The 19,567-nt window shown below is 49.3% G+C and overlaps 2 protein-coding genes across 5 annotated transcripts in view; one reads left to right on the forward strand and one right to left on the reverse strand.

The window, feature by feature from the left end:
- The window catches only part of ARL6IP6 (ARF like GTPase 6 interacting protein 6), a 147,714-nt gene extending 146,853 nt beyond the window's left edge, over window positions 1–861 (reverse strand). Inside the window, exon 1 of the mRNA XM_078681727.1 lies at window positions 438–861. Coding sequence (XP_078537853.1) covers window positions 438–747 — 310 coding nt within the window. The 5' untranslated portion in view covers window positions 748–861. The remainder of the gene's footprint in view (window positions 1–437) is intronic.
- A 161-nt stretch (window positions 862–1,022) lies between these two features.
- The window catches only part of PRPF40A (pre-mRNA processing factor 40A), an 879,874-nt gene continuing 861,329 nt past the window's right edge, over window positions 1,023–19,567 (forward strand). For 2 of the 4 annotated variants that reach the window (XM_078681731.1, XM_078681729.1), the window contains exon 1: window positions 1,036–1,366. In XM_078681731.1, coding sequence (XP_078537857.1) covers window positions 1,307–1,366 — 60 coding nt within the window. In that variant the 5' untranslated portion in view covers window positions 1,036–1,306. Of the gene's footprint in view, window positions 1,367–19,567 lie in introns of all 4 variants that reach the window. The other 2 variants (XM_078681728.1, XM_078681732.1) reach the window with 2 other exon arrangements.

Below are 19,567 nucleotides of genomic sequence, written 5' to 3' on the forward strand. Positions count from 1 at the left end.
TTCAAAGCCACGTTTTCTTGAGCAACTTTAAAATGGATGTCAATAAAAACAAGCAAAAGCCTAGCAAATTACATATGCGGCCTAGTTATGGTAACTTAAGCATACTCGAATACATATTATTTTCTAATTAATAAAAATGCTCTCAACTTCTAGAGTGTTAGAAATGTGAGGTTGATGCGTTGCAATCTTCGTCAGTAATGAAGAGGTGACAGTGAGACATATATCCTTTACCTGCATTTTAAGCATAGGGAGGCTAAAGGGTAAATGTACCCGTTCACTTCCATGTCAAATGTACCCCCACACAGACCAACCTCAAAAAACACCTTTTCATAGGGGAATACTATATACCAATAACTCTGCGTTACACCTCCTCCTCTTGGTGGACTAAACAGCGAGGGCACAGTCAAAAAGAAACCAGCGCCTCAATTGCAAATTACCTTTCAGGAAAACGAAGAAAAACGCCAGAATGAAAGCCAGCCCAGCCACAAGTAGCAAGCAACAGAACACTGACAGTAGTCTGGCTGGCCATCTCTTTCCACGGGCGGGTGCGGCGGCGGGCTGGTGGAATTCATTGGTGGCTAATAGGTCCTCTCTAAAGGGCGTGGGTGTGGCAAGAGCCACATCGGGATCCGAGCTTCGGTGCACCTGTTGCAACATAGAGCCTCCTCCGCTCTCCTCTTCCAGCACCATGCCAGATATCAGGATGCGTCGGTTACCCCCTCGTCTTGTGCTCCTACTGAGGGCCATGTCTTCCTCAGGCAGGTTGCAAGATCAAACAACCAGAAAACACAGATGTCAAGTTCGAGGCGCGCGCCACTATTTGCCGATATGGGCACACTGCGCATGAGTACATACGTCATAGGGATGACCACGTTGTGGACAGGCAGAACATTCAATCCTGTTTAAAGGTCAATGCACTAAATGTTGTGCCTGACTTCAACATGGCCGCCAATGTGCCATTTCTTTTTCGAAAGGTTGCGCGCAGCCTTATTTTCTGGCTCCTCCTTTTCCCTTACTGACCTGGAACTTGAATACGTAATATCCTGTCGCTTCCTATCGGCTGACGCCGCCTGTTTGTTAGTTCCGCCTCCCACAGCTGCGCGGATGGAGACAGGGAGGCCTGCACACCATGACCAGTTAATGTGCACACGAGGGGGCTTTGTCGGTGGGCTTGTGTAGTTGAGAGGCCGTCTGTTTTTCGGGTGGTCACGGCGGGAAGACCAGCCTCCTGCCCCCAGCCTCTGAGGCTGGACACTGACTGCCCCACCGTCATTCCTGAGTCCTTTGACCCACGCCGCGCGCACCAATGAGACTTTCTTATGTTGGGAGGCTGCCGATGCGGCCGGGCGACGAGCGCGGCATGATGGTGAGTGTCTTGCTAGGTTTTCCTGGTCCTACTGCGCAGTTGGTAAGCTCGATTGTGTTGCCGCATGCCTGCCCCTCCATCTGACCCAAAGTGAGGTGTCCCAGAACATTTCTTTGCAGAAGAGGTTCTTTCCATTCACACCGGGCAGCCGGCTTCTTGGACACGCTGGTGCTTGCATTTTCACGCACACAAAACTCTGCTTTTCAAAAAAGAGGGCCAGGTTAAAGGTGGGAGATTTGTTCTTTGCATTCGGGGGAATGAGAGGCTAGGTTCACTTTTAGAATGCTGTATAACTGTAAAATGCTGGTTCGATATTTGACCCCCCCCCCCCCCAGTGATGAATGATCCCTCTCCCAGTGATGAATGAACCCTCTTAGTCTGCTATATAATGCGCGATGAATGTAGGACGGGCTTTGTTCATGCCTTGTTGCATATCACGTTTTGTGTTGTAGTTTTAGAAAAGAGCATACACCTTCTTTGCTTTTGTAGCCTAGGAACGTGGCAGACGTGCGTTGGCGGTGTGTAGTGTCTTTTTTTGTCTCAGTAGCAGGTGGGTGCAGTAAAATGGGCTTATTTGGATGAAACGGAATAAGTTGTGTGAAGTGGTGATAAGCTCCCATTTAAAGAAATATGTTAGTAACCTTCTTTGGTTGATTTAATATAAAAGCATGAAATGCGGACCGGGAGCTGCTTTCCTAGCGGATGCGTTAGAAGACTAACACATTTGTTAAATTGTGGTCAGGATAGGTTGCAGCCTAACCAAAATACAGTGCAAGCAGATAATGTAATGAATGTACAGTCACTGATTGTTGGGACGAACACATATTCTGGAAAATCAATAGACTTTACCAATTAGTACCGCCCCAACCAGTCTACTGCCACAGACTGTGTAGGAAATAGGATCTGCTTCTTATGGTTACCCCCATTTTTTGTTGATTGCACTGCTGTTTTGGACTAGTTTGGCTGAGATCCTGCTAATCGGTACCCAGCCTTTCTGCTTTCTCTTTTAAAATGTATGCCATGTACTTGGGTACACTCCAGATTGGATACTGGGGTATCCTAATAAGTCCCTGGTATTTGGTATACATGTACCTAGGGCATAGGTACTCCAGAGGCCTCCCATGGGCTGAAGCCACCCTTGAGAGGCCATGCAAAATGGAACTACATGTCTGCCATTGCAGACTGTTAGCTGGTACTTGCACCACTTACGAAAGATATAGGTACACTATATCTATAGATCACTACACTTCAAACGTATAAGTCACCCCTATAGCAGGCCTTGACAATCTTGAAGGCAGGGTGCTGGGTTTTATGTTAGAGGGTGCCCCTGCATGAGCAGAGCCCCTATGCAGACTAAGGAGACCATTCTCCGGGGTTGTCTGTGATGCAGCCAGACATATAGGTAGAGGTGCATTATAACCAAAATGCTAGCTCGAAAACAGCTGCAATAAACCATGTCATGTTTGGTATCAAACACCTTGGAATCATACCTCCACACTGGTAACTGGTGTGGGAGGTATGATTCCACACTTTGAAGCAAACTTGTGGGTCCCTGGTCTTCCCAGTACCAGCCTTCTCGACCCAGACAGCACAAAATGGTTGCTGCCGACCAGAGACCTATTTCTGCCCTCCTGCTGCTTAGCCAAGCTTGACCAGAGGAAGGCAGCACAATGGGTATCCTGTCACAGGGCGGTGTGACCATCCTCACAGACAGGATTTTGTGTAATGGAGCTGGGTGGTTGCACTTCCTAAGTGCCGAAAGTCTGCACGGGGGCACATTTGGTGTCCCTGTGCATAGTCCAGCTCACACCAGTTCTGGGAGCCGTTGGCTCCTGCTCTGGAGCAAAACTGGGCAAAGGACATGGGAGTAACCATCCCTCTGTCCTGATCCTACCCTGGGAGAGTCCCCTGAATCAGTCCAATCCTCTCCCGTCGGTACAAAAGGGCTTACCTAGATGTAGGACCCTAGATTCGACGTGGACAAGATTCTGAACAAGAAACCTTTGACCGTCTGGACACTTTGGTCTTCGCTGAACTTTGACTGGGCCCGACTTGGTCTCCCTCTCTGTCCAAAGCATTGTCTGTGCCTGTGCACCATACAGGCTCCGTGCAGGACCTGTGGAGCACCAAGAACAACTGAAGTATCTCCCTTGGGGTGAAGGAGTCACTCCCCTGTGTTCGAAGGCACAATAACGCAACTGACTGGTCTGCTGTTCCTGAGCGCCTGCGGACTCCGAAGGCTCCAGCAATACAGGAGGTGGGTTCCTTGAGGTCAAGCTGCCCTCTCACCAAGTTTAAGGCCAGTATCCCTCTTGGGGACCGCATAACCTGAATCCCTTTGCACTGCAGACTTTTGCAATTGCATATGCTCTTTGGTGTTCCCCCAACTAAGTGCATTGGGCTATCGATAGCCCCGACCTCTGCACACATTTCGTAGAAAGGACTTTGGCCTCCTCGCACTATGTGCCCTGCAAGCTGTTGTTTTGTGAAACTGCTAGATGTCCCATCTTGACTCCTGTGCCTTCGGCCTGTGGGTCCATTTGAGGGACAACATTACTTTTCTTAGGGTGCCCTGGTTGCTCTAAGCCTACCCTGACTCCCCTTGCTGTGGTGAGTCCCCTGGTCCTTGCTGGGCCAGACCGTAACCTTTCTTGACCTTCTTAATGGTTTGCCAAGGCTTGTTGGTGCTTCAGCTGGACAACATCCTTTGTGGGACAGCTGGTATCCGGCTCCTGAGTGACCCAGACTCTGTCCCCTCTGCTTTCAGGTTCCTTCCATCAAGAATCCACCTGCAGATTCCACCGGACACTTTTCTTCTTTCCACCAATGGCATTTCTTTGAAGACTCACATTGAGGATGACAGCGGTTTCCAACTCCACTTTAGACATATGCACCCGGCTTCCCTGGGTTGGGTAACTCTGGTACTTCGATATCCATGGGTGGGGTGGCTCTCCAACCTTCTATGATCCAAAGGGTTTCCTTCTTAATTCACTGGGAAGGGTCCTTAAACTGTAACCGCAACTCTGCAATTGAATTGCACCTAGCACGCTGTCCTGTTCTCACACCCTACCCGTCCTCCTTGGGATCCCTAATTACTCGCCTAGGGTGGTTCCTTGGGGTCCCAGCAATTCTACACTCTCTAGGCACTGTCTTGACTCGAGTCGCGGTTCTTATACGACTATTTTAGTATATGGTTTGGTCTCCCCCTGGAGCCCACTGTGTTAGTGCTACTTACGTTTGTTTCTGTGCTATAGTATTGTGTGCTTTGTGTTTATCTGTGTTTAGCAGATACTATGAGGTATTTAAGGTGTTATAAGAATATTTATTTATTATTATAACTACTGTGTGGTCCTGCTTTCATTTAACAAATACAATAAGGTTGTATTCTGGTAAAACAAGCTGCTTAACATTCCATCAAGACTAAGCCCGAAGGCTGCTCTCCACAGCTACCACTAGGAACGCTTTCTAAGGTTATCTTTGACATCTTAATTACCATAAGGTTTGCTTGGACTGGTGCATGGTGCCCACTTTGATTAGTGGACAGCATATACCAGGCCAACATCTCACAGACTTTATTAAAACAAGTCTGTGCCATTTAATGGCGAGGTGTTTGGTTGCAATGCAGATCAGGTCCTAGTTTACTTGCTGTCCACTTCTTGCAACCGCCATCCCATGGAAACATACTACAATAAGAAGCAGCCTTTTCCCGAGTACCACTGCGTTGGGAAACATTTTTACAAGTTACTAAATAATCTTTTTCCTACTCTTACCTATTTATTTCTAATGACTACACGACTTAAGTGTATGGAGAGCACCTACAAAAGTAGCAGCGTTCTGGACTGGCTCGGTTAAATGTGTGCTTAGTTATTGTGTGTCTAGAAATAAGGGTGCTTAACATCCGCCTCTGCTCTCGTCCTGCAAACTCTGATCTTGCATATCCACTTTTGTCTACTTACCAGTGAGGTGTTATTTACCAACTGAATGTTATACTTGAGAATATAAATGGTTAATTTGTCATCCAATTTACATGCTTATCTTCCTTTTGTTATGTTGTGTCAGAACATAGGCTAATTGAGAACATAGGCTAATTGAGTCTCCAGTTTCAGCTGAGCTGTATGGATAATGACCAAGGCCCACTCCTGCATCTGGCAAACTCGTAGTTATAGGTAGAAACTGTTAAAATGCTTCAAGATCTGCCGAATAATAAAAACATGCTGGGTAACTGATACTTAGCCAATTACACAAACTGCCTCTCGTGGGGATGAATAATTCATTCTCAGAAGGGAAGCAGCTCCTGTAGCCTAGTATATTTGCGCAGTTGCTTCACTCAAGATATTGCTGAGGTAGAAGAACTTGAGGCCTTTTGTTCACTGCATGTTTTTTTTTACGTCTGAGTTGGCAGCACAGTTTAAATGTACATGAGGTGAAAACAATAAGTGTCAATCTGGGTCTGTTGCATATAATTCCAGAATGATTCTGCCTGGAAGGTACTAAAATTTTTAGGGCTCGGCCTACGTCACCACAAAGTGGGGCGGAGCTCCGAGCTCCTATTGTTAAAAAAAAAAAAAAAAAGTTTCTTTAGGGCTCGGGCCAGAAACATTCCTTAGTGCGCGATTTTTTTTTAATGGCATCTGCATAGTGATTCGTCTTCGCTGTGCTGTCTTTTTAGTAGCCTTGACGCGATAGGCTATATGTAATTTGCGTCCGCCATTGTTGGCATTTTCTGTGCGGTTACGCGCACGGCAGACTATTAATCTTAATTAGGAGCTGTCAGAGTGCCCGTGTAATGCAATCCAGATGGTCTGAGCGGTGAGCGCGTTCAATGTAAAATGACGAGAGGAGAGGCAGCAGGCGAGGCTCACAGAAGATGACTCATACGTGCTCGTCCACAGCACAGATTAGGCTTCAGTGCCAGGCAGCGGCTTCTTGCAGTCTGCAGACCCAAGAAGGATGATGAGAGGTCATCCAAGCAGCAGCAATGCAAGCTTACCTTGCACACCAGGACACCGTGCATGTGAGAGAGAAGCTTGCATGCAGTGCAGCTTTCCCTGGCATTCAGCAGTGCTAAGCAAATAATGCAGACTATGATTGAGACGAAGGACTGAGACTTCAACTTCGAGGGAACAGCGTGTGCTCCATCACTTCTGCCAGAGGTTGGGGAGAGCTGCTGGTTATGTCTTAAGAGTCGGAGACCTGTTCCTAGGATGGAAATGATGCTGTTCATTTTTGTTTTTATGTAATTAAAGGCTAGGTGTGCATATTGGTAGAAGGATCGGTCACCGGATCTGGTGCACAGCAAATGAATCGCACAATACTGGTGAACATTAAAGAACGGCAGCTCGCGTCGTTGTCACTAAAAGCAAAAAAACATGAAGCTGTTTAGTTGGGAAGAAAATTAGGGGGTGCCTCAAGTAGCCAGTTGCCGTTACCAACTAGTTAAAAATTCAAACGTCCTGTGCAGTCCACCTACCATGACGAGCTAATTTCCAGGTGTAAACAGTCCTTCAGGGTAACTATTTTGCATTGCTCAGTGAAGCACAAAGGTCACATATATGTTGATGGAGAGGAAAATAACGGGAGTATCAGGACACAGCCAGCACTCAACCCCGTCCCCTGAATTTACCACCACCCACACAAGAGCAAACCCCTAAATCAGAGCAGTGTGAACGACAAGGGAAAAGGACTTGAGTCGGAAAATAGCTTTTTATCCCGTTGGAAGGAACATGTTGCTTATGTTCTAGTACGGCAGTGTATCATTTTTTTGTATGCAAAGCGGTGCAATGCTTACCCTGATATGCACCTAAGCATAATTTAAAGCAAGGCAAGATCTGCCACCAGTACTACCACCACCACCACCACCAGTACTACAGCCACCAGTACTACCAGTACTACAGCCACCAGTACTACCAGTACTACAGCCACCAGTACTACAGCCACCAGTACTACAGCCACCAGTACTACCACTACTACAGCCACCAGTACTACCACTACTACAGCCACCAGTACTACCACTACTACAGCCACCAGTACTACCAGTACCACCACCACCAGTACTACCACTACTAGTACTAGCAGTACCACTACCACCACCACCAGTACTACCAACACCAGTACTACCAGTACCACCACCACCAGTACTACCACTACCACCAGTACCACCACCACCACCAGTACTACCAGTACTGTGAGTAGTGAGTAGAGTAGTGAGTGCAGAGTAGTGAGTAGTGAGTGCAGAGTAGTGAGTAGTGAGTGCAGAGTAGTGAGTAGTGAGTGCAGAGTAGTGAGTAGTGAGTGCAGAGTAGTGAGTAGTAAGTGCAGAGTAGTGAGTGCAGAGTAGTGAGTGCAGAGTAGTGAGTGCAGAGTAGTGAGTGCAGAGTAGTGAGTGCAGAGTAGTGAGTGCAGAGTAGTGAATAGCCTTTGCCCCAATCTCTGCCTGCGCAGCACTTAGTGCCAGCTGCAACTTTTAAGCATTCATTGAGACTCCCAGCTGCCCAGCAAGTAGTGGGCAGCTGCCACGTTTAGGTCGGCGCCAAGTGCGCCCCCGTGACTGTCGCTGCTTAGGCAGCAGCTCTGACTTTGTGGACAGAGGGCATTTGAGCCCCTTAGAGAGGGCCAGTTGGCCCCGGGGACTCTCAGGGTTATAGGGCGCAAGGCCCTAATGTCATTTTTATGTAGGTGCTAGGCAATGTAATGTTTGTAGAATGATTTATGCACCTTGATGGATGCGCATAGATGTGCTTTTATGATTATTAGGTTTTACCTACTGTCTGATGTTTAATTGTGATTCTCTACTGGGGTTTAGGGGTGATTTATTCCCTACGGCAGGTGATGTGAGTAAGTGGTTCCTGATGCACGTTATGCTAGGAGATTATGGTCTACTATGTCTAGGCTTATGAGGTGGCGTAGAATAGAGTTTTCGCCTTAGATGATACTGTGCCTGTTAGGATTTATATTACAGGTTGACGCCGAGTATAGTGTCTTGCCAGTGATTACTGGCTGTGTTCTAAGTTCATATCTTCTGACTTTTACTAGTTCTTCCCAAGTGCTAATTCTGACAGTGGCCCACGTGGCCCTGTCTTGTGTAAATAATTCGGACAAGTGGCCCCCGTGGCCCTGTCCTGTGTAAAAAAATTCGGACAGTGGCCCTGTCCGGTGTCCATATCCCCATGTAATTATTGCCCCGCGCCAGATGGCACAGTGTACATGATGTGGTTACTACTCTAAGGTGTTTTGAGAATATAAAGGCTATTCGTGCGATAACCTTGTGTGGAGTTCCTTTTGTGGGGAGCCTGGGATGTTGTTGTTGGTGGGTGCGTGCGCAAATACTTAACTCACAACGCCTCGGGGATCAGCCTTACTGCTCGTGTCACGCTGCCAAGGGGGTGAGTAGGGGTTATCTTTGGAGTGTAATTCCCTTGCCCTAACTAGAGTGGTGGTTTTTGGCCTGGCTTTGGTGCAAGCCTCAGTCAGCCAGACATCCCATTTCTAACACAAGCCACATGGTTGAAGTCTGCAGGCGTTTTTAGGTCTCGCGACCTATCAATGCGCGCAAGCGCATTGAGCGGAGCGAGAATTCATGTCCTCAAAATCCTCGTCAAACCAAGGGCTTCTTGCTGCGGTTTTCTTTAAGTTCACGTGAATCACGTGACCAAACAAGCACGCGCATCAGCCTCCCTCCCTCCTAATAGCATTTTTTTTAACGGCCGCACAGCACATCAAAGGGCTTCGCCCAGCGTGCGCTCTGCGGCTTCTCCTCCCCTAATTATTCATGGCTCAGTTTCCCGGCACACGCATTTGTTCACTTTTTTTGTTCTTGCCTTTCATCTCCTACCCGTCTTATCCCATTGTTAACATTTCCGCACCTCCATCCGTCTGTCTATACGTCTCTGCTTTATCGCAATCTGCCTTTTCCCACAAGCCTTTCTACTCTGTGTTCGCACTCTGCCTCCTCAGTTTCCTCCGCCTCTGTTTCACTGCCAGTCTTTCTTTTGTGACCTTCTCCCCCCCTCTTTCCTTTCAGTCTACCCTAATTTCTCTTTCCTCATGTGCCTATCTTTCCTATTCCTCGGCCTTGACCCTCTCTCCATCCTGTCTCACTTCCTCTGCCTCTTTCTTAGTCACTCTCCGACGTCTCCGTTTCCCCCCTTCGAATTCTGCAGAGATGCCACATAACACATCCAAACCAGACTCTGCATAACAACACACCCACTCCAATGTCACACATCATTTGCCACCCAGACAACACATCGAAGCCAGACTCTGCATAATAACACACCCACTCCAATGCCGCATAACACAACCCACCCAGACTCCAGATAGCAGATCCAAACCGTACACTGCATAATAACAGACCCACTTCGATGCCAAATAGTAACGCATCCCACCCAAATTACATATCCTGCTCACACTCCCAGTCACCCTCAACCTAATACCACATCTAAACTACACTTCACATATTTGTACAACCCACCCAGAGTCCACATAAGACATCCAAACCAGACTGGATAATAGCACACCTCACTCAGATGCCACATTATTACACGTCCCGTCCAGGCTCCATATAGTAACAAGCACTGGCGTTGCCAATAGGTCTCGCAGTAGGAAATTTGGAGCTATTGGTTTTGTAAATGACAAAGCCCTTTATGTTTTTAAAATGAAAAGAAAAATAAAAGGCATTGTTATTTGCAATTGTAATAGCTCCAACTTTCCTACTGCGAGACCTATTGGCAACGCCAGTGCTTGTTCCTCTTTAAATGCAACGCAGGGATCTCTGGGGAGATATGCTCCATGAAGTCAGGCTATGGTCAGATATGCGTGATAAAGAAAGTAAAAGGGCACTAACTTAAAGCGGGTATTGCGTGCCACCTCACACACCTGTGCCCGTGCCCTGCACCACACATACTCTGTCATTGGGGCTTCTACCTCCTTGTGCCATGCTTCTTGTCTCTTGGCCACGACGGTCGTCCTATCTGCCTTCAGCTACATTCAATCTGGAGATAATGCCTTTATAGGAGCCCGGGTCTAGAATCACCCCAAGAACAGGAGATCGCTGCAGCTTTTCCGGAAAGGTGGGCCATATCCCATGCACGTGTGCAAAATGCTTGCATATTGTAGGAACTGTTGGTCGGTCACTCCGTAGTGGGTCCACATCTCTGCCAAGGTCATTAAAGTACCCTTCATATACAGACCACCGCCTTCTCACATCCCCCTGTGATTCAGTCCTAAACATTAATGGCCTAACGGATATACAAGAAGGGGCATAGGCACAAAAGTGGGAGACGTGGGTCGTAAGGCGCTCTCGTAATAACCCTCGGACTGCTGTGTCAAACGCTTTCGCCACATTTGCATCGCAAAATGGGGTGTCCTGCTACATATAAGCAGTTGGGGAAGCTGAACAGTACCCCTAGTCCCCGCCATCAAGCCAAGCTTTTTCCATAATTAGGGTACATATCTCACCATGCTGCCGCATATTGCCAGCCAGATAGTACAAGTGTAAATCAGGAAGCCTCAGTCCACCCTCACCCAAATCCATTTTCAGCTCATCCATTCCCTCCCTGCATCTCTTCCCTGCCCATACCAAATCCACTAGTAACTTATCTAGTTGTTTAAACATGTCTGAGGGCCGAGAACAGAATCGGATTGAGCGCTCTAGGTCATCCAGTATTTTCTCCATGTTCAGGGCATATTGGAGACCATTATGGTGGGTACTCTGAAGTCCAAGATTCCTTAAATGTGCGTCTCCCATGCCATTGCCACACCCGGAAGTTGCTTCACTTACCTAGCCACCAGCCTGATCAGGGGCTAAAGCACAGTCTTGTATCGGTTAACTCGAACCACGGACTCTGCACCAAAATGTCCCAGTAGTTGCATGCGAAGTGGGAAGGACTCCGTTGGGTTCTCAACACACACCAGGGTGTTGTCTGCATACATTGAAACAACATGACGTCTGTCACCAAGTGGAATATTCCAACCCGATAGGCGGTCCCTGAGAAAGATCGACAGTTGCACCATTGTTAGCTCGAACAACAGCGGGGACAAGGGGCACCCCTGCCTTGTGCCCCTTTCTATACCAAAGGCCTCGGACACCTCCGATCCCAATCGTACACTCGCCGTAGACAAGGTATAAAGTAGCTGGACTCACGACGCATCTCCCAAAAGTATGGCCACGTCTGAGTATCCAAGGCCATTTCTATATCCAGTGATACCAAGGCGGCCTCAAAGGCAGACTCTCATGTTTCATGCATCGCATGCGCCAACCTCATAAGGTTCATGTACAAGCCCTTCCCTGGGACAAAACCACACTGGGTCTCTTCCCCCCCCCCCCCCCCCCCACCCCCCTCCAGATGTGTAATAACTCTTCCAACCCATAACGCCAAAACCTTTGCGAGCAGTTTCATATCTACATTCAGAAGGAATAGGGGTCTGTATGGTCCCGGATTTCGAAATCTTTAAAACGAGACTAGCAGAAGCGTTTTCAATGGTTTGGCGTTTGTGGAACGATTTAGCAGGAATGCCTGAAACAAGGGAATTGGAATACCGTGAGATTAAAAAGGGAAATTGGTGTTTATTTTCATTTCTCTGACTTCAAAGTGAGAAGATTTATGCAACCAACAGACTTGCCACTGGGGGTCTGCTTTAGGAACGCTGTAACATTTTGTTATTTATTTTTCTAGCAGTCAACAAAATGTAACCTCTTCCATGTTCACAATGGCTCCCTGCCATCATGAGTCACGGTGGGCGTGTCATGATGGCCGGGAGCCGTCGCGACCACCCCCACGATTTAAATGTCTAGCACTGCAGCGGAATAACCTCCGCAGTGAAGAGGTCTGTAAATAAACTGTGCTGACTATCAAATCAATACAATACTTTGAGTGACGACATTTCTACACATTGTTTGTGCGCTGTATAATTTTATCAGTAAAACTGTATGCGAGTGCAAATGTAATGTCCATCTCAATCGAAGATGTGTTGTCTAGAATGACAGTATGCTACCATTTCATGCATACTCAGCGATATCTCTCTCCATTCTACTCTGCACCGCTCCACACTATGCCACGCCACTCTGCTTTTCTGCACGCTTCTCTGCACCACTTCACTCCTCTCCACTCTGCGTTGTTGCACTCAACTCCACACTACTCTACTATGCACCACTGCACTCTACACCACTCCGCGCCACTTTACTCTGCAGCACTGCACTCTTTGCCACTGCACTCTATTCTGTACCACTCCACTGTACCCCAGTGCTAATCCCCTCTAATAAACTCTGCACCATTGCACTCTTATCTGAAACAATCCATTGCAATCTGTGCCACTTAACGCACTCTGCACCACGTTACTTAAATCCAATGCACTTTACGGCAATCTACTCTGCATCACTGCACTCTATGACACTCTATTTTAGTCTTCACCACTGTACTCTGCGCCACTGCACTCTACGCCACTCTGCTGTGCACCACTACACCCCTTGATAGTAAACGCTGCAACACTGCACTCTGCCACTAGTTTAAGCCACTGAGCTCTGCTCGAGACTATTCTGCACCGCTCTACTCTACGCTAATTCACTCTAAGCCACTTTAATCTACTGTGCACCTTGCTCCACTTCACTCTACTCTGAAGCAGTCTACTCTGTGCCACTGCAGTCTACCACTCTATTACATTCTGCGCAACTCTCTCTGCTCAACTTTACTCTACATCACTTATCTCAAATCCACTGCACTAGACAATCTACTCTGTACCACTGCACTTTTGCACTTCCCATCACTTTACTCTGCACCACTGTATGCCACTGCACTCTGCAACAGTGCACTCTACGCCACTCTACTCTGTAACACTCTTGTGCAGCAGTGCAATCTGCCACTCTGCGCGGTGCCACTGCACTGTAGGCCGTGCCACTGCACTGTAGGCCGTGCCACTGCACTGTAGGCCGTGCCACTGCGCCTTTCTGTTTTTTGCCTCTTCACTTTGCGCCTCTGTTTTATGCCTGTGCACTCTGTGCCTCTCTGTTCTATACCTCGGTGCACTGTGCCTCTCTGTTCTATACCTTGGTGCACTGTGCCTCTCTGTTCTATACCTTGGTGCTCTCGCCTCTCTCTGCTCTGCGCCTCTCTCTGCTCTGCGCCTCTCTCTGCTCTGCGCCTCTCTCTGCTCTGCGCCTCTCTCTGCTCTGCGCCTCTCTCTGCTCTGCGCCTCTCTCTGCTCTGCGCCTCTCTCTGCTCTGCGCCTCTCTCTGCTCTGCGCCTCTCTCTGCTCTGCGCCTCTCTCTGCTCTGCGCCCCTCTGCTCTGCGCCCCTCTGCTCTGCGCCCCTCTGCTCTGCGCCTCTCTCTGCTCTGCGCCTCTCTCTGCTCTGCGCCTCTCTCTGCTCTGCGCCTCTCTCTGCTCTGCGCCTCTCTCTGCTCTGCGCCTCTCTCTGCTCTGCGCCTCTCTGCTCTGCGCCTCTCTCTGCTCTGCGCCTCTCTCTGCTCTGCGCCTCTCTCTGCTCTGCGCCTCTCTGCCCTGCGCCTCTCTCTGCCCTGCGCCTCTCTCTGCCCTGCGCCTCTCTCTGCCCTACTATGCACTACTCCGCTCCTTGCCACTCCACACCATGCCAGTCCACAAAACTCTGCTCAACTCTGATACTTCTCCAATATACGCCATTCAACTCGACACCCTTCCACTGTACAACCCTATACTCCTTACACAACACTGTACATCACTTCATAACATTTCACCTCACTCCTCTACAAGCCACTTAACTATACTGTACTACAGTCCATAACACTCTGCTCAATTGAGGGTTTTTTAAAGACTGTAGAAATACCTGAACCTGGTACACAGGTACAAGTGATCCATTCTCCATTGATAATAATTACTGGTAAGGAAGCCAAATGGATCGCAGCTTCTTCTTCCTCCCCCCTTTTTATCTGATACCATTTTACGATTCTCCACGCATCTCTCCTTTACCTCACTAACTTTATCCATGCTGAGCAGCAGCCACTCTGGTATACAACAGTGGCAAAATGTATTGGCAAAGCTAATAGCTCGTACATAGGTAATACCTAGTCTCTTTGCCAATGTTTTTTTTCTTTTTTTCTATTAAGTTGTCCATAATGTTTACCTTAGTAGTTTTACACAGATTCTCCATTGTTATTTTTTTTTAAAATGTCTACATGTTTTATTAAATGATGCCTTAGAGAAAAGGTATATAAAATGTCCTTTTAAAATGGAAAGTGTAGATTAGCAAAACTGCCACTGACTTTTGTGTTTTCTTTCAAGGTGTAAATATGGTTTAATCTATCATTCATGTATGCATTTGAGCATTATACAAGTTTTATAATAGGCTCAAAAAGTTAATTTTTGCGCACACATGTACATGTTTTTGCATTCCAAAGGTGGTTGTAGTCCAAGCTGAGTCTCCACCCTATCAGTAACGGCTTTCCATTAATGAACTTTTAGGTTTAAATCTTTTTATTATGGAAAGACAGCGCAAAATAGTACAGAAAGCAGTATGGTTACACCAGACACAAGTAGTAATCCTCAGTGGAGGCAGGACGCTCAATTCAATACTGGTAATAACAGCAATGTCCAACCTGTCAGGGATGAAAAACGCACTGAACCAAGGAGATAGGAAACCTAGAAAAATCCAGGAACAACCTCCCCCCAGCCCAACCACCCCTGCCAACCCCCGCCCCCCCCCCACCCCCCCATCCCAGTCCAGAGCTCCCATCCGTCTCCATACGATTCAACAGTTCAGCGTCGGAACATCTCATGTCTCAATATCTAGGGTTCCGTAGCTATGGGTGCCGTCAGGCGTAACCATCGGAGATATCTAGGACAAGTTATCTCTGTAAATTCAGTCAGTAGTAGCGCTCTAAAGGGCTGCCAGAGTTCCTCAAATTGTTCCACCTTCCCCGCTGCGGTAAGTGACAGTTTCTCCATGCCCAACACATGCCACATCCGGTGGAGCCAACCTGTGGTGTTAGGGATAGTAGCAGTATGCCAGTGTACAAGGATGTTTTGCAAAGCAGACCCAAGAGCTATGGCCAGTTGACGGCCTCTACGAGAGCGTAGTGGGTAAGTTAGTGCATTGGGAAGGCCCAGCAGGATATAGGCAGGAAAGCGGGGCAGTTCTGTCTGAAAGTGTGTGTCCACTTCATCTAAGATGTGTGTCCAATATGATTGGAGGAGCAGGCAGTCCCACAGGATGTGTACCAAAGTCCCCGTGTGTCCACAGCCCCTCCAGCAGAGCTTATCCCTGGAGGGGTCCATTTCGGATAGTCTCTCAGGGGTGTAGTACCAATATAGAGATAATTTCGTGAGTTTTTCTGTGAGACCCATGTGGTACGCTGAGTGCCTGGCCCTGTATGCGATGTTCCCCCACTCCTTATTGCTCAGGGATCTGCCCAGTTTTCTTTCCCATCGTAACCCTTCCCGGGTTGTGGATGTGTGTGGTTGGCGTCTGAATCAATTTATGATGGTCGGAGATGAGTTTGGAGTTGGAAGTGTGCGAGAAGAGCCATCGCTCATATACGGTGAATTTCCTATCGGCTGTCGCTCGCACCTGCGGCTGCAACGCCCAGTGACGCACCTGCAAGTATCTCATGCGCTCTGTTTCGGGGAAATTATATTCTTGTTTAAAGAGCTGGAAAGGGAGCACCCCCTCTGAGCTGTAGATATGATACAGGAAGCGGCAACCTGCCGACCTCCAGTGCACAAAGACCCCCTTAGCCGCGCCGGGAGTGAAATCAGGGTTATCCACCAGAGGGGAGAGGAGAGAGGGAAATGTGGTCAAGCCGTGAGTTATGTTAGTCGCATCCCAGACCTCCAGGGGAGCCCGAGTGAGTAAGGACGCATAGAGGTTGGGCGGCCTATGAACTCGAGGTAGAAACAGTATCTCCTGCAGCGGGCGCCCGGCCACTGCCTGGTCCTGAAAGAGCCAGTGTTTGTCGGATTCCCACTTACTCCATTCCACCAGATAGCGCAGCTGGGCTGCCTGGTAGTATTTATGCAGGTCAGGGACGCCCAGACCTCCCTCCTCCAGAGCCAAAGTAGCGAGTGTCCTCTTAAGCCGGGGTTTCCGACCCTGCCAAATAAAGTTGGCAAGGTCTGATTGGGTTTGTCGTATCCAGCCCGTCGGGGGTCTTAGTGGTAGGGCGCGAAAGAGATATAAAATTTGCGGTAGGACGGTCATCTTAACAGCCGCTATGCGACCCAGCCAGGATAGAGGAAGATGTCTCCATCGATCTATCTCTGCTCGGATGCGAGTGCGCAAGATAGTATAGTTGGCCGTGACCATTCGGGGCAGGGTCGGGGTGAGCTGAATTCCCAAGTATGGAACCGTGTCCGTAGCCCATTGGACTGGCAAAAGGGTCTGTAGGTAAGCCCGAGTCTAGGCTGTAAGGGACAGATCTAAGGCTACAGATTTGTCCGTGTTCATCTTGAACCCGGACACCGCAGCAAACGCCTCAAGCTCAGCTACGCACGCCGGCAGCGACGGCCGCGGATGGTCCAGGGCAAGTAGGACATCATCCGCATAGAGGCTGATGGCATGAAAATCGCTGCCAAACTTGATGCCCAGATCCTTCTGACGCTGCCGAATTCGACAAGCGAGGGGTTCCATGTAGAGGGCAAAGAGTAGGGGCGACAGGGGGCACCCCTGTCTCGTCCCTCTCTCGATGTGGAACGCAGTCGAGGTGTAGCCGTTAACTCTCACCACCGCGGAGGGTGCGTTGTAGCAGTTGAAGACCAGGGCTCGAAACTTCTCCCCCATCCCAAACTTGGTGAGGACCAATTCAAGATAAGGCCAGTGGACCCGGTCGAATGCCTTCTCTGCGTCGACCGCCAACATCATGTATTCCCCAGGCATCCGGGAAGCTTTTTCGATCAGGTGGGCTACTCTCTTTTTGTTGTCAACTGTCTGCTGGTCAGGGACACAGCCCGCCTGATCGGGATCCACTAAGCCTGGCAAATGGGCTGCTAGACTTGTGGCAAGGATGCTAGTGTACAATTTAAGGTCAACGTTAAGGAGGGAGATTGGTCGATATGCCCCACATCGAGTTCTATCCTTCCCTGGCTTTGGAATGACCGAGATAGAGGCCCGTAGGAGATACGGTGGAATGGCTCCCGGGTCTGCGAATGAGTCAGAGGCGCGTGAGCAATGGCGCTAAGGTGGTACAGAAGGTTTTGTAAAAGGAGGAGGAGTAACCGTCCGGACCTGGTGCCTTCCCCACCGTAAGACGCGCTATCGCAGCGACCACCTCCTCGATGTGTATGTCTCTCTCTAGCCATTCGGATTGTTCCTGTGCCAAAGATGGGAGTGTGACCGAGTCCAGATACCTAGTTGCTGCAGTGACATTCGGAGGCATACCCTCATAAAGGCGAGCATAAAAGTCGCGGAACGTCTCAGCTATTTGTGCATCCTCCAGTGCAGTAGACCCATCAGTGCGCGTAATTTCCTTCACTTTCTGATGTTGCCGGGCCAACCGGAGTCGATTGGCCAGTAACCGCCCGCATCGGTCCCCGTCGGTTTAATAGGCTTTTTTCAGCCTGAGCGCCGCATATTCTGCCCGGTCATTATCGAGAGCTGCTAGGTGCCCCGCGCTACCTTGAGCTGTTTCCAGACTCTTGTGGCTCCGGTCCGCTGGTGCATGCGTTCGAGTTCCTGTACCTTTAGCGTGAGTTCCTCTCTTTTTTTCCGCCCGTAGCAGATTGTCCGCCGATGAGATTGCAATAAATAACGCTCGTAGGACAGCTTTCAATGTGGCCCATTGGGTTGCTAGTGTGGTGTCGGAGTTCGCGTTGTCTCGCAGGAAATCTTGTATGGATTCCTAGACCTGTTGCACCACATCCCGTCTGTGTAGGAGCGTGTCTCGGAGTCGCTACACTCTATGAGGCGGAGGGGACGGCGGGATGGTAACGGTCATGGAGATCGGGTCGTGATCCGACAAGGATATGACTCCCATGTCGGCCGACAAAGTGAGTGAATTCACCGGTCCGGTCACCTAAAGGTGGTCTATACGGGCGTACGATTTGTGTGCCGCCGAGTAGTGGGAGTATTCTCTTTCCCCTGGATGTCGCTGCCGCCAAAGATCATGTAGATCAAGGTCCCGAAGCCTGTCCGTGCAAGCGGTCGAGAGACTTCTGGCATGGAAGGTGCGCGGGGAAGACCGGTCCAAGGACGTGTCAAATACTACATTCAAGTCCCCGGCTATAAAGATGTGTCTATCCGAAGTCGCCGCTATGTCGGTGAGGGCAGTGTGTAGGCCTCTTATCTCTGCAATTTTATGGAGTACTTCCCCCTTAAAATGTTTCGCCACCAGAAGCGCCACTCCGGCTGTTTTCGGTGGCCCCGAAGGAAAAGAATTGTCCCGGGAACGCTCGCGAGCGAAGCCTGTGACAATCCCGGGCTAGCAGGTGCGTCTCCTGGAGGAGGCAGATATCCGCGCGTGTGCTTTCCAAAGAAGAGAGAATTGCTCTCCTTTTGACCGGGTTGTTGAGTCCTCGCACATTAAGTGTTAATACTTTAAAGGTGTGTGGCATCGTGGTGTTTGAGGTGGTGGGCAGAGGCTGTGGTTTCTGATGTGATCCCTGGCAGTGAAAGGAAGGGCTACCCCCCTGACGGCAAAGTCAAGCATTGGTGAGATGTAACCAGTGTGGGTGCACAAGAATTGAGCTCTGGACTCCCCCCAAACCCCTCCCCAACTCCCACTTGACTCCCTCCCTAACCCCAACTGGCAAATCCCCCAAGAACAAGATTGTCCCGGGCCGGTCACAAATCCGTGGAGCCCCATAGGTTAAGTCAGTATTGGGAAAACGTGGCACTGGCGGCTTGCAGCCCCTAGTCTCAAGTCAAGCCCAGACCAGTGGAAGGTCACTTCGGAGGGATGTGGTAGTAGCGGCCTTAGCGGCTCCCCGGCCCCTCCCCCGGCAAATAGAATGCATTAAATCAAACCCCAAACCTTGATATGTCAATCGTAGCTTGGTGTGTCCTTGACCACCTCTTGGATAGCCGCCGCCTGTTCAAGGGCCATCGTCTCTGGGTCAGGTTTGAGGCCCTTCTTCTTGGGGTGGCGGCGTTTCCTCACTTGCTGCCACCCATCAGCTTGCGATGATGAGGGCCCCTCTCGCCCCCGCTGTTGTGACACCCCTCCTGGCGAGTCGTCCTCCGCAATGTCGATGCCAAATAAAGTGCACATGTCGCGGAGGGAGCGCATCTGATGAAGGGC

Source organism: Lissotriton helveticus, chromosome 3_1 (assembly GCF_964261635.1).
Source record: "Lissotriton helveticus chromosome 3_1, aLisHel1.1, whole genome shotgun sequence".
Lineage (NCBI taxonomy): Eukaryota > Metazoa > Chordata > Amphibia > Caudata > Salamandridae > Lissotriton > Lissotriton helveticus.